At 24.2% G+C, this 13,866-nt stretch overlaps 8 protein-coding genes across 8 annotated transcripts, besides 1 other annotated feature; 3 read left to right on the top strand and 5 right to left on the bottom strand.

Moving 5' to 3' along the window:
• Positions 1–2,754: 2,754 nt before the first annotated feature.
• On the top strand, positions 2,755–3,447 carry EHI_019660 (uncharacterized protein; the record flags this gene model as incomplete). Its single annotated transcript, XM_643346.1, has 1 exon — positions 2,755–3,447. The coding sequence occupies one exon, from the start codon at positions 2,755–2,757 to the stop codon at positions 3,445–3,447; it is 693 nt and encodes a 230-aa protein (XP_648438.1).
• A 108-nt stretch (positions 3,448–3,555) lies between these two features.
• Positions 3,556–4,078, bottom strand: EHI_019650 (uncharacterized protein; the record flags this gene model as incomplete). The annotated part of the gene is made up of 2 exons (XM_643345.2): positions 3,556–3,964; positions 4,020–4,078. The coding sequence occupies 2 exons, from the start codon at positions 4,076–4,078 to the stop codon at positions 3,556–3,558; spliced, it is 468 nt and encodes a 155-aa protein (XP_648437.2).
• Positions 4,079–4,372: 294 nt separating this feature from the next.
• Positions 4,373–6,199, top strand: EHI_019640 (caldesmon, putative; the record flags this gene model as incomplete). The annotated part of the gene is made up of 1 exon (XM_001914115.1): positions 4,373–6,199. One exon carries the CDS (start codon positions 4,373–4,375, stop codon positions 6,197–6,199), a length of 1,827 nt encoding a protein of 608 aa, XP_001914150.1.
• A 320-nt stretch (positions 6,200–6,519) lies between these two features.
• Positions 6,520–7,042: a repeat region.
• Positions 7,043–8,190: 1,148 nt separating this feature from the next.
• Positions 8,191–8,820, top strand: EHI_019630 (uncharacterized protein; the record flags this gene model as incomplete). Its single annotated transcript, XM_643344.1, has 1 exon — positions 8,191–8,820. One exon carries the CDS (start codon positions 8,191–8,193, stop codon positions 8,818–8,820), a length of 630 nt encoding a protein of 209 aa, XP_648436.1.
• A 267-nt stretch (positions 8,821–9,087) lies between these two features.
• On the bottom strand, positions 9,088–9,765 carry EHI_019620 (serine/threonine-protein phosphatase 2A 65 kDa regulatory subunit A, putative; the record flags this gene model as incomplete). The annotated part of the gene is made up of 1 exon (XM_001914114.1): positions 9,088–9,765. One exon carries the CDS (start codon positions 9,763–9,765, stop codon positions 9,088–9,090), a length of 678 nt encoding a protein of 225 aa, XP_001914149.1.
• A 9-nt stretch (positions 9,766–9,774) lies between these two features.
• EHI_019610 (protein phosphatase, putative) lies at positions 9,775–10,944 on the bottom strand (the record flags this gene model as incomplete). The annotated part of the gene is made up of 1 exon (XM_001914113.1): positions 9,775–10,944. The coding sequence occupies one exon, from the start codon at positions 10,942–10,944 to the stop codon at positions 9,775–9,777; it is 1,170 nt and encodes a 389-aa protein (XP_001914148.1).
• An 84-nt stretch (positions 10,945–11,028) lies between these two features.
• On the bottom strand, positions 11,029–12,240 carry EHI_019600 (pelota protein, putative; the record flags this gene model as incomplete). The annotated part of the gene is made up of 1 exon (XM_652102.1): positions 11,029–12,240. One exon carries the CDS (start codon positions 12,238–12,240, stop codon positions 11,029–11,031), a length of 1,212 nt encoding a protein of 403 aa, XP_657194.1.
• A 917-nt stretch (positions 12,241–13,157) lies between these two features.
• On the bottom strand, positions 13,158–13,847 carry EHI_019590 (uncharacterized protein; the record flags this gene model as incomplete). Its single annotated transcript, XM_001914112.1, has 1 exon — positions 13,158–13,847. One exon carries the CDS (start codon positions 13,845–13,847, stop codon positions 13,158–13,160), a length of 690 nt encoding a protein of 229 aa, XP_001914147.1.
• Between the last annotated feature and the right edge of the window lie 19 nt (positions 13,848–13,866).

The raw sequence follows: 13,866 nt of genomic DNA, 5'->3' as shown, positions 1-13,866 counted from the left end.
AAAGATATAAAAGAATAAAAAGAAAGTAGAAGATGATGAAAGAATAAAAGATATAAAAGAATAAAAAGAATATAAAAAGAAAGAAGATAAAGAGTATTAAAACAAAAAAATAATAAAAGAAGAAAAGAAAAGAGATAATAAACTGTGTATTTTTATTGAAAAAATTAGAAATATTCAATAAAAAGTGTCTAATTTAATGATGTAAAATGATTAATATTATTTTATTGATGAAAATATTTTATTATTTTTATGTTTATTATTTATGTGTATAAATTCATCATGATATTTATTATATAATCAATCATATGTGTTATGTTATTATTATAACATATAATAAGTGATAAAATATAAATGAAAATGATATGAATATATGATATAGAATATAGAGACAAAAGAATAATAAGAATAAAAGATAAAAAAAAAACGAGAAATGATAATAAATAATAAAATAATAAAATCAAAAGATAAAAGATAATATCAATACAAATCAAAAGAGAATAAATATAAATTGAAAGTAAATATAAATGATAATAATATAAAAATGATAAATATGAATAAACAAATAAACAAATACATCTAAATAGAAAAGAATAACAAGAAGAAATGATAAAGAATATAAAGAGAAGAATAATATAATATATAGATAAACAGATGATATAAATAATATAAACAGAGAAATAAATATATGAAAATAAGATACATAAATAACATAATAATAAAAGAATACAAATAATTATAATTCATCAAATCATCTATTTCATCAATATTTCATACAAAAAGACTACAGGTGATTATAAAATATAAACATAAATATTTACAGATTGTGTATTTATCATATTTTTTATTTTTTATGAGCAAAATATAATAAAATGGAAGAGTCTAATGATTCAAATTATTTTGCTTCTTTTTTCTTTTTTTGTATTTTATTTAGATGCATTTTTTCTTTGCTAATTTTCGTTCAAGAAATATCCACTGACACAACATAAAAGTATTAAAACGAATAAAATACAAAGATAAAAATGTATAATAGTTAAGAAGAATAAAATGAGTTTGATAATTGATATAACTATTATTTCATCTCATAATATCATTGGAAGTATTTGAGGAATGGAAGTGATTATAAATAATGAATAGAATAAAGAAAAATAAGAGATATAAAAATAATTGACTTCATAAATTGAAACAATGAATAATAAATAAATAAAGTATTAATTAAATAAATAAATAATAATTGAAAATAACATTTTAAAAGAAGTTAAAAACATTGTCATTATAAACATGATTAATGTAGTTGAATAGTGTTTCTATCACATTAAAATATATCTAGTAGAGTTAGAATTAATAGAAGAATATTCATATATAAGAATAGCCTCAATTGAGCAAGTAACAAGAAAAAATAAATTTATTTGTTATTTCTTTATTTTATTTCTTAAATACTTTATTCTGTTAAATTTCATCATCACAGAAAATAATTGAAACAAGTATTAAATGACTATCATCATAATTAATTATTGTTTCAATTAAAAACAATACATTATTATATAATTGATATTTGAAATAAATTATCATTAAATTATTTTTGTTATTTTGGTTTGTTTCTTTATTTTCATATTGGGTTGGTTGAATTTCTTTTTGTTTGATGAATATTTTGTATTTTATTTCAAATATCATTGAAACATTAATTTTATTTTCATTCTTTTGAACATTCTTTTGGATATTTTCTACTTCTTTTTATTTCAAATAACATTATTGTGATTTGTGTTTATGTTTTTACTGTCACTTCTTTAATTTTAGTCTTTATCTTTCTTTCTAAAACATTGATTTTGTTGTTTGAAAAGTAATATCCTCATTTTCATTCTTTATTCAAACAATAAACATCTGTTTGACTCTTCACATTCTCTGGACTTATTATATTATCTGTTTTATTCATTTATAAATACCATGAATTTTCTTTCAATTTCTCTGAAATGTTCCAACTCCATCTTCATTAACAATTAATAAAACACCCTCTTCAATCACTATCTAGAGTGATTGTGATAACTTCAATGAATGAGAAGATGAAATATGTGATTTGATTCCTATTTTTTATCTATTTTTTCATCATTTTCTTTTTTATTATCTTTTCTCATTGTGAAGTTTCTTGTTATTTTCTTTCATTTTTACTTCTTAATTGAAAATCATTAAGTTTCTATCATTGTTTCTTATCATCATTTCTTTGATTATTCCTCTACTCCAATGAAATGCATATCATCACTTGTTGATTATTATTTCTTTCTTTATCATCATTCATTTGTCTTTTTATTTGGTATGTTTCATTCACTTCAAACTACACTAAAATATTTCTAGAAAATAGTCAAATGTTACATTAATCATTTAAAACAATTTAATGAACATACATAACTAAATACACAAGAAATAATTGATAGTTGATACGCCATAAAGAAAAGAAAGAAAATAAATGCTTTATTTATTATAATCAATTAATGTTATTTCATTTGTTAATTAGTGAATCAAATACTCCATTAAAGAGAAATAAATCATTTAAAAATGTTTGAGAATGAGATGAAGTAGTTAATAATAAGTGATTATTTGTTTGAAGATGTTTGAATTAGATGAATGTTTTTAATAATAAATTAATAAAATTAAAAAAAGAATAGAAGGAGTTAAGATAGTGAAGGTTAAATAACATCTCATTAATGTGAAATAGTTTTTCAAAATATTTTTCAATAAAAAAACTTAAAATGATAGAAAGAAATGAGTGGTGAACTACCACTTACTGGGTGGATTGATATTCGAATTAATTTGTCAACTAAAATCAAGAAATATTACTATGTTTTAGAAGGTAATAAATTAATATTATGCAAAGATGAAGATAAAAAGAAAGAAGTTTTTTCAATAAATTTAAAAAATGGGAAATTATGTTATTTGAGTGTAGAACAAGAGGTTATTGATCCAGTGAAAATAGAAATAACATTTGATTTATTAGAAAATGAATATTATCAGTTTGAATGTAATAATAAACAAACATTAGCATTATGGATTAAAACATTATCATCCTATTGTTGTGTCACCGGAATTACTCATTATCCATTACACACTATTGCATTTAAAAGTAGTTATTGTATTCCATTAATACTCGTTCGATGTTTTAAAATTATTGATGAATGTGAATATCAACCTACTTCTCCTTTACTTCAACCAACATGTTTTGACCTTAATGAATTAAACGAACTTTGTGACATTAATTCAATCAAAACAATTGAACAAGCACATTTAATTATTCACCATTACATCACATCATTAAATCCACCATTAATTCCAAATTATCTTAATGAAGGAATTTTAGATGCAATGAAGAAAGAAAGTACATTAAATCAAGTAGAAGTACTACAAAAAACATTTCCTTCTTTAAACCAAACATTTAAATATTTTTTGTATATTAATTGAAAGGTAAAACAATGAATAACTAATACTATTGGAAAAGATAATATCTATAAAGAATAAAAAATATTAAAACTTATAAAGTGAAATAAACCAATATTCATCTTAAAACAATCAATCTTCTTCCATGCCATATTTTGTTTCACTACTATCATAAAATTCTTCATTATCTCTTTCATCATATTCAACAGAAATAGAATAGTCTCCATAAAACTCATCATCTTCATCTTCAGAATATTCAGATGATGGAGTTGTTGGATAACTATTGTTTGGATTATTTTCATCATTTGAATCTTCAGAATCATAACTATCACTACTTTGGTTTAAAAAGTCTTCTTCATTAACAACAACAACTTGTGCTTTATATTCGGCTCCAATATGATCTGTTTGTTCATAAAATTCATAATAAATAAATTTTTGGGGGTTAACATCATCAGCATCATCCACAATATTAACTTTTGATTTATCATATTTTTTATTCATTGCATCACTTAAGTCTTGAAATTTTTGTGTTTCTTTCTTTCTATAGGTTGATACATATATTTCATCTGCAAAAAGTGAAGGTAATAATAACGAACTGTTCAGTCACATCTAAAACATCCCTTGGGTCAAGATCTTGTCCATCAAAGTTGACCATTCTTTTGAAAACCATCATCTGGGAAGAAATTTTTCCTCTTTTTCGGACTCTTAATGCTATCATTTGGGGATTTTCTTTTTCACAATCTTTAGCAACCTTCAGAACAGAAGGGCAAAATCTTTTCATCTTAAAAGGAAATTAAAATTATATTTTTCAGTGGTTTTTTTCGTAAGTCGAGTTACATACAAAAATATAATTATGTTTTTCAAATACGAAAAAACTAATAAATTAAATAATGAGATACTACTAATAACCCTAGACAAAAAAATTACACGAAACGTCCAAAAAACAATTATGTCAACAACACAACACAACTACAATCTTTCAGCAAGAAGTTTTACTCGTTCAAAAAATCAGTCAGGAAAACCCAACTCAAGTAATCTTAAAATGGATGCTAAACCATTTTGTAAATCAAAACAAAAACAAAAAAAAGCACAACAAGTCGAAGAATTTGATGAAGAACCACAACCCATTTCTCCAAAACAAGAGGTTGATGAATTAATTCCAGAAGAGAAGAAAGAAATTATTATAAGTGAACAAAAACCAACAGAAGAAGAAAAAACAAAGAAAAAACAATCTAAGAAAGAACAAAAAAGGGAAATGATGAAAAAAAAAGTTCAAGAGACTCAAGAAGAGGATGAAGAAATTGCAGTAGAAACACCAAAAGAGGATGAGTGGATTGACGCAGTAAAAAAAGACAAAAAAGGAGAATCAAAAAAACAACGTAAAAAGAAAGAAGAAGAAGAAAAGAAAAAGAGAAAAGAAGAGGAAGAAAGAAAGAGAAAAGAAGAAGAGGAGAGAATTAAAAAAGAAGAAGAAGAGAAAGCAAGAAAAGAAGAAGAGGAGAGAATTAAAAGAGAAGAAGAAGAAAGAAAGAGACAAGAAGAGGAGGAGAGAATTAAAAGAGAAGAAGAAGAAAAAGCAAGAAAAGAAGAAGAAGAAGAAAAAGCAAGAAAAGAAGAAGAGGAAAGAAAGAGAAAAGAAGAAGAAATCAAAAATATATTTACAAGGACATTAAAAGAATCAAAGAATGAAGGAGGGAAAAGATATAATTTAAGTGAAATGGAAAGTTATAGAAAGTGTGCAGTCAAATTACCAGAAGATGTTAGAAATCGATTTAATCTTATTTATCATGAAACAGTTGAAAGAATAGAATTTTCAAAAAGTAGAAATGAACCTAAACCAATTACATTATTTTCGAGTATGTTAGATGAGAGTCAAAAGAAATTGTCAAAGATGTTAGTAATATTAAATCAATTATCACAAGAAACGAATTTAGAAGAAGCAGCAAAATCATTAATATATTATTTAAGAAGTGAAGAAGACATTAAAATATTTATTACACAATTTGTTAAACGATGTGTTAATGAAAACAAATTTTGTAAATTATATGTACGATTTATTCAAACACTTCGACAACAAGTAGGACTAACACAAAATGTGGCACAAGGAGCAACAATATTAAGTAGTGCATTATTAGAGAAAGCATATGACTATTTCCATAAATTACCTGAGCCAAAAGTAATTCGGGAAGGAATGAGTCAACAAGAAATAGAAGAATTAAAAGAAGAAGAATCTATTGAACAAGTTGAATATCGAGGAACAGTTAATTTAATAGCAAATTTATTTGAATTAGGATTAGTTAATGAACGTCTACCATTAACATGTTTACAAGAATTATCAAAAGATGTGAATGATATGAAAATTGATGCATATATTACATTATGTTCTAAAGTCGGAGAAAAGATGATGAATAGCGATAATACAAGTCCAATATATGGAGAAATTATTGAAGTCTTTAACAAAGCAAAAGAATTAGAAAAGAATAAAAAACTAAGTAAACGAATTAGGCTATTATTAATGAATATTATTCAAATGATGGAATCTGGTTGGACAATCTCTCCATTTGGATCAATGCCTCCAACTCCTTTACCACAAACGCCTTCATTACAAACACCAGGATTAGTAGCATCTACTACACCTGTTGTTTCTTCACATACTCCTGTTGCATCTACATATACACCAACAAATTCTAAACAATCTTCAAGTAAATATAGACCAAACAGGTCAACAGAAAAAATATCACGACCAAAAGCAACAAAAATTTTTTCAATGAAATAGTGGATAAGATAATTAAATTTTATTTAATTTTGCTATTTCTTAACTCTCTGAAGCACTTTTTTAATTTGATTTTTAATTTATTATTACTTTATTAAATGAAAATGAATGAGAAATGAAGAATGAAAATCAGAAACATAACACAAACCATAAATTCTTTCCAAACATTAAACCACCAGATATTATTTGATTATAATGATTTATTTGAATAAGAAATATAGTAATTAATAATATTAAAGAATGAAGTAAAATATTATGAAAGAATAATAAGAAGAGAAAAAGAAATAAATGAATAAATAAAGAAAAGAAATAAGTTAATTATGATAAGAAAGTAATTAATTAAGTATTAACAGATTTTTCATATATTCTTCCTAGTTTAGCGGAGACTAATCCCTGAGCTGTTTAAAAAAGAGTAATCTTTTTCTTTAACTTATCATTTATGTTTTTCTTGCAAATTGAGAAAATCACTTCTTTGCTTTATTTTTTCTTATTAATGTCTTCTCATCCTTCTTCTGCTTATTTCTTCTTTTTAACCTTTTGTTTATTTTCTATCTTAATTTTAAACATTTTCTTTTTCCTTTTTTCTTTATTTTATGAATGAGAGAAGAGAGTATTTCATTCCCATTATATTATTATGTTTAATTTTCTTTTAGTCTTACCCACACTTTAGTACTTCCTTATATTACACCATGTAATATTCTACCATAATATCTTGCTCCACCCTTTGCAGTTTTACCTAATACATTTCTAATTCAAATACACCGTCATAACTAGATAATAACATGGAGTGTCGATGCTTGAATTTGTACTAGGGTTTGTGTGGTGTTTTAGACATGCCACCTTCGATCTCCCCAAAGAATAAATACATAATGAAAGAAGAAAATAAAATATTCATTTTAATAATGAAATATGTGATTAAATCCAATAAGTAATAAATAACAATTCTATTAACACTTAGTTATTTATTTTTTATTAAACAAAGATAAGTAATTTATTTTTTTATAAAGTTTAATAGTTTAGTATTTCCAAAAATTAGATAATGTCTTAGAAAATAAAGCGGTTGTGTAGAGAAAGTTTTGTTAAATAAATACACCTTTAAATGTTTTATGATAATGTATTTTTGAAAACAATTATATCAGGTAATTATAAACTATTTACCAAAGAGAGTTTAGAACTAAACAACTTTTGATGTTTATCTATTCTTATGTAAATAAAAGGATTAGCAACAGCCATAAAATACTTTTTATGATGAAATATTAAATAATCTTTTTTATCTTTACTAACTAGTTAGAACAGTATGTGTCATAAAGGAAAGAAAAATTTAGTAAATAACTTCTCTTAATTAATCATCATCAAAAAAATGTGAAAAATGAATTTTTCATTCACTTATTCTATTTTAATGTTTTATCTAATATTTTATTGGAAGAAACAAAAATAAGAATAAAAAAAATTAATGTAATATTTAAATAATTTTTTATATTACAGGAAAGAAAAAATCAATATTAGAAAATCTCTTCAATGTAAATAATTTCTAATGAGTATGGGAAAAGAAACCATCGGTTAAAGGAGTTTATGAAATTGAAAAAAAAAATGTTATTTTCGAAAAAAAAGAATAATTTCGAAATTCTTTATATTCTTTAGAATCACAAACTTTTTGTTTAATAAAAAAAATTCAAAAAAAAATGATGAATGAAGAATATTTTTAATAAAATTAAAAAAATAACAACAAAATTAATGAAATACGATGAACAAACACTCCATAAGAATATTCTACGGAAGAACGAACAAATTAAAGAATGATGCAATAAGTATTTTTATTAAACTATCTTCATTTAGTTGTTTCTTTTTCGTTCTAAAAGAATAAAAAAGCGAATGAGGAAAAAAATAAAATAACTTCCAACAAAAATATAGACAATAAAAAAAAATACAAGAAAAGTAAGAAATTGAGAGTAGGTATTTAAACTGGAAACTGATTAACTGTAAATCATTTAAACATGTTCTGTTTAGTATTCTTCATTGCAATTGCTTTAGCTAAGGATTCTGTTATTATGAGTGCTGATAGAGACAGCAATGGTAATCCAATTACCTTTATAAAATTTGAATTTGGAAAATGCTATTATATGGGATCTGCTGAAGGAGTAACAGCATCAATGAAATTCTCTAAGAATGGTGACAACCTTAAAGGTAAGGTTTATACTGAAGCTGATTGTAAGGGAAATTCTATTGAAGGTGAAATATCAATTAATGATTTTATTGAAGAATATTGTTCATTATATGACATTGCAACAGGAAAGAATTGTAGTGGATCTATTATGAAAGCTCCTGATCATGTTGCTTTCAACTCTCTTATTCCAGATGATTCTAGTTGTTCAAATAAGGATAATACTGTTAGAGTTTATTACACTGATGCCTGCTTTGCTTGTGGAGAAGGTTCATGTAAAAGAGAAGAAGAAGATGGAATCTTCTATAAAAATGTTTTTTCTGGTCAAAGTTGCGATGGAAACAGAACTTCACATGAACAAATTTTCAAGTGTGATACTTGTACTGAAGGAATACATTATCAATGTGGTGCTATTTCAACAATGGTTCTTGTTGTTTTTGCAATTCTTGCATTCTTCCTTTAAGCGGTAACTTGCTTTTCTTCTAAATTTGGTTTTATTTATATTAATAATATAAAAATTTATCAAAAGATTTGAGTTAATAAAATTTATTTTTTCTAATATCTTAAACAAATGATTTTATTATTTTTAATATTCGTTTAATCCTTTTTTGATAGAAAAAGTCATATTAAAATTAAACAACAACATTTATTTTTTCTATTATAAATTCAAAATATTAAAAACAGAAAAATAATGAAAAAATTGTGTTTTAGTTATGCAGAACAAGAAAACTTACTTTCTTCCAAATCCCTCAAATGAGACAATTCTTTCACATGGATCTTCAACAACAGGGGTGATAGTTTTCTTTCTTTTAAACAATTCAATAGGTCCATTTTCCATAATAAATTTAACGTCAACATCTTCATCTTGTTTTAATTGTTCTGAAAGTTTTTTAATTTCATCATTGTAATGTTCATGTTTTTCCATTACCTTTTTAATGTTTGTTGCTACAGCAATTCGAATTTCACTAACTTTATCTTTACTTGCAAGTTCTAAAGATGGAAGGATATATGGATTGAATTGGTCTGGTGGAAGAGCAACAAATAATGAAGTAGCAACTGTTACAAAGTCAACTCTTCTAACTTTCATTGGGTCTTTAGACATATCTGTTAATTTTTGAATTAAGGAAGATGCTCCAACATATCCACAAGTCAAAAATGCATTAATCACTTCACCCATTCTTTTTGCTGCTGCACGTCTAACTTTATTAACATTATCAATAAGTAATGCAACACAAATTTCTTCAACATAAGATGAATACATTGGTGTGCTTTGAGCTAATAATCCTAATTGTTTTGCAATAGACTTTCTTATTCTCCAATCAGGAGATTGAACACTCTTTTGTAATAAAGTAATAATTGTAACTGATTTCTCTTGTCCAAGAATTGGAATAAAATCAACAACATGCATCATTGATATTTATTGTATTTCTTCATAATCTTGAAGATATTTATCAAGTGCTGGAATAAGATAACTCATTGTAATTTCATTTCCAACTTCATGTGCTAATAAATGTAATGATGATGCAATACATTTTCTATTTTTCCAATGTATACTAAGTGCTAATTTACTAAAAGAGTCAGCAACAAGATTCCATTGATTACCACCAATAGTTTGAATTAAAGTAACAAAATAATAAGCTGCATAATATTGTTGTTCTGAATCTGCTTCATTTCCACAATTGTTATTAAAGAAATCAATAATTTTTTGATTAATTAAATCTTTACCAATAAATTGAATAAACTTACCAAAATTAACAATTACTTGGAATCTAACATATCTTGAATTATCTTCAATAAATTGAATAATATATTCTAATACTTTTGGTTTATTATTTGTAAATATATTAAGAATTTGGTTTAATACAACAACACATGTTTTTCTAACTGAATAAACTGAATCTTTTGATAATTCATCAAATATTGAAAGTACTTCTGGAATATCTTCTTCTTCAATATTTGATAATATTGCTGGGAATGTAGTGACAGCTCCTTTTCTCATAATAAATTGAATACTTTGTGACATTTTCTTTAATCTATTAAAAATAAATTTTTTTACATTTTCTTTTGATGATTTAGCAGCAAAATAATTAAGTAAATCAAGTCCTATTGAACTTATAAATCCATCTACATTTCCTATTAATGAATCTACTTGGTCTAAATATTCTTCAATCTCTTTATCTTCATTTAAATATTCCCCTAATTTCTTCATTACATCTTTTGCTGCTAATGCTATTTCTTCTGTTTCATCTTTTACTAATTCTTTCATTAATCCATATAATTCATTATATAAATTAATATTTTCTGAATGACATTTTTCAATAAAATAAATTAATTGTTGAATAGCAATAACTTTAATACTAACTGTTTCTTCTTTTTCTATTTCTTTAACTAATTTACTAACAAATTCTTTACATTGGGTTGGACTAAACAAAAATCGTGCTGCTTCTCCTGTTTTCCTAATTGATGGAAGTCTTTTATTTGCATCTTCCAAATTACAAAAAGAGTCAAAGTCATTGATAAATTTCTCTCCATTAATCAATTCAATATCTTCACTAGCAATAGGCTTTGGAATAGATCTAAACTCCATCTTCTGTATGAATGAAAATTTTTAAGTTCCAACGTTTTTGTTAAAAAACTTTTAAATTAGATCTTGTTTTATATAACAAAAAGATCAATCATCGTCAACATCTATCACATCTCCAATAGATTGTGGTACGTTTGTTCCAAACCAATCAACATCTTCACTGTTGTAATCCTCTACAAATTCTCCTTCATCTTCATCTTCTAAATTTAATTCATATCGAAGAATAGCAACAATACCTCCAAGTCTCATAACTTCACATCCAGCTTCTGTTTTAGAACTAAGCATTCTAATTGAAGTATTTTTTTGACGTAGTTCTTCGATTAAACGACTAATCTCCAACCTTCTTTCAACGGTACATATTTTAGTTAATTCATCAGCAATATATAATTCTTTTAAAGCGTTCACTTCATTAGCTTTAATTATATCTTCATACCCAATAGCAACAAGATGTTCTGATTTTAACATAGTTTCATTAAATTTGTTAATACAATTCATGTCTTTATAACTCTTACAATCATCAAGAATATTTGAAAGGTTTGGATCACTAAGAACATCTCTTACAACAAATAAAATTCCATTTGTAGCAGAAGCTGGAATAATATGTTCAATTCCACTTTGAATTTGCGGATTTTTCATTCTTTTAGCAGTATTTATTAATGATTTAATTAAAGCATTTCTTTCAGTAAAATTACCAGCAACAACCAGAGCAATAATATCATCAAAATTAACATTTTTAACTATCATATCATAAATTTGATTATAAAATTTTTCTGTCTGTGTGTCATGTTTAAAATTAATATTTTTCCTTTTAGGAATATTTACTTCAATACTCTCTTTCTCTCGTACACTTGTATTTGAAATAAACCATAATTTAGCTATACCTCCATCTAATCCTAATATAACCAAATGACTCTTAAATGTTTCATTTGCTGCTTCATGCATACGAGTTAAGTCCATTTCATCCCAATGAGCTTTATATAAACTAATTGTGTCTCCAATAGCAACATGTAAAGTATGATATCTTCCTGTTTGTACTTTAGGATTATTACAATGAAGTATTAACCCAGAAATGGCAATAGTCGTACCATATTCTATTCTTTCTACTTTTATTCTAATGACTACTTTAACTTTGTTTGTAACAGTTGAACCTGTTTTAGCAGTTTGAGTAACTTTTCTTGTAGTTTGTCCAGTGACTTCACATCCAAGGTCTAACAATTGATAAAAAATAAATAAATCATCTTCATCTTCGATTTCAAACTTAGAAACATTGTCACTGTTTACTTCATATATAATCTTCATTTCTATTTTTTTTAGTTTTCCTCTTTTTAATTTAATTATTATAAAAACAAAAAAAATTCTTAATAACATTTTTTATTTGGTTTAATTTTAAAGAGTTGTAAGTCATTCTTTTTTTTTATCAGTTAAGTAATTTTAAACTATTCGTCTATTCATCCATTCATCTTTTATCTAAGATAATACTAATCTTTATTCTTTTTTTTTCATATTACTTACACTGTAAAAATAACTCCTATTATAATTATTAAAATAAAAAGAATTATTTTCCTCTCCCTTTAATTCTTAAATAAAAAGTAGTTAATTAAATGATATTACATTTCTTTTTTATTATTCTTTGTTCACAAGAAATTAATTACATCTTTGTGTTTTAAGATAGTTTGTTCATCAACTATTCATTTATTCATTAATTTTTCATTTTGAGAAGTATGACTTTCTATTCTTCATTTCTTTAAATTGAATTAATGTCTTTTTAATATCTCTTCAAACTTCACTAAAGTAAATATTCTTCGTTTAACTAATTATCTCTTTTTTTATTTATATTTAATACGTACTAAAACTCTTCTTTCTTTATTTTCTTATTTTATGTTAAATATTCATATCACTTCGACCACACTATTATTCAAATTTCCATTTATCATCAACAATAATATGCAAATCTTTTTCTTTTGGTAATACTAATGTTAACAAATAAATTTACATCATTAATAAATAAATAATTATTATCATTCTTTACAATATTAGGTAATATATTTTCTATCCAAATGCAACGTTATAACCATAAAATACCTTCTTTTATTTTCGTTTTTGTGTGATGTTTCTAACATTCCATCTTCACTTCATTTTTATTTAAACATAAAATAAAAAAAAGAAGAATTTAATAAAGAATAGGAATATGAATGAATTAATTGATTAAAAAAGAATTAATTTAAAGTAAAGAATTTTAATAATTTCTTTTCCTTTAAATGAGTAGTTGTTGGTGGAGTAACAATAATTTCATCAACTTTTCTTTTAAAAATCATTTCAGGAGAAGTTTCATTATAAAAAGAATAATATTTATCTAACTTTTGACATTTTAAAGTGTTATTAAATTTATAAGAAGTGATTGTATTTAACATTTCTTTAAATTCTTCATCACTTGAACATAATTTTCTTATAACAAATAATTGTTCTTTAATTTTATAATGAGGATCTTTCAATCTTTCAGCTTGAACCTTAATTTGATTTAATATTGTACTTGCTTCACTTATTGATAATTCAAATATTCCAAGTGAGTCAAATTGAACAACAATTTCAAATGGATATAATTGAAAAAATTTAACATTTACTTCACAATAATCTTCTTCTTTTTCTAAAGCGAGTTCTTTATAGACTTTATTCATACAACCATTAAAGAATATTGTTTCAAGAATCATTCTTTCTTCATTAAGATTAGCAATTGTTTCATTAAATTTCTTTCTAATCATACGTAAAATTTCTTCTAATTTAGCAAAATAAGAATCAACAAATTGTTTATAATCTAATTTCTTTTTATAAAACATTTCTATAATATTACCCATTTTTGATTTCCATTGATCTTTTGTTAAAAGAGTTCCATTAGTTGCAGTTTTCATAAATGGTAATAATGTAGAA

Source organism: Entamoeba histolytica, genomic scaffold (genome assembly GCF_000208925.1).
Source record: "Entamoeba histolytica HM-1:IMSS scf_1104750516575 genomic scaffold, whole genome shotgun sequence".
NCBI classification, from domain to species: Eukaryota; Evosea; order Mastigamoebida; family Endamoebidae; genus Entamoeba; species Entamoeba histolytica.
The sequence above is the reverse complement of the archived record's forward strand: the minus strand, read 5'-3'. Positions and strand labels throughout refer to the sequence as shown.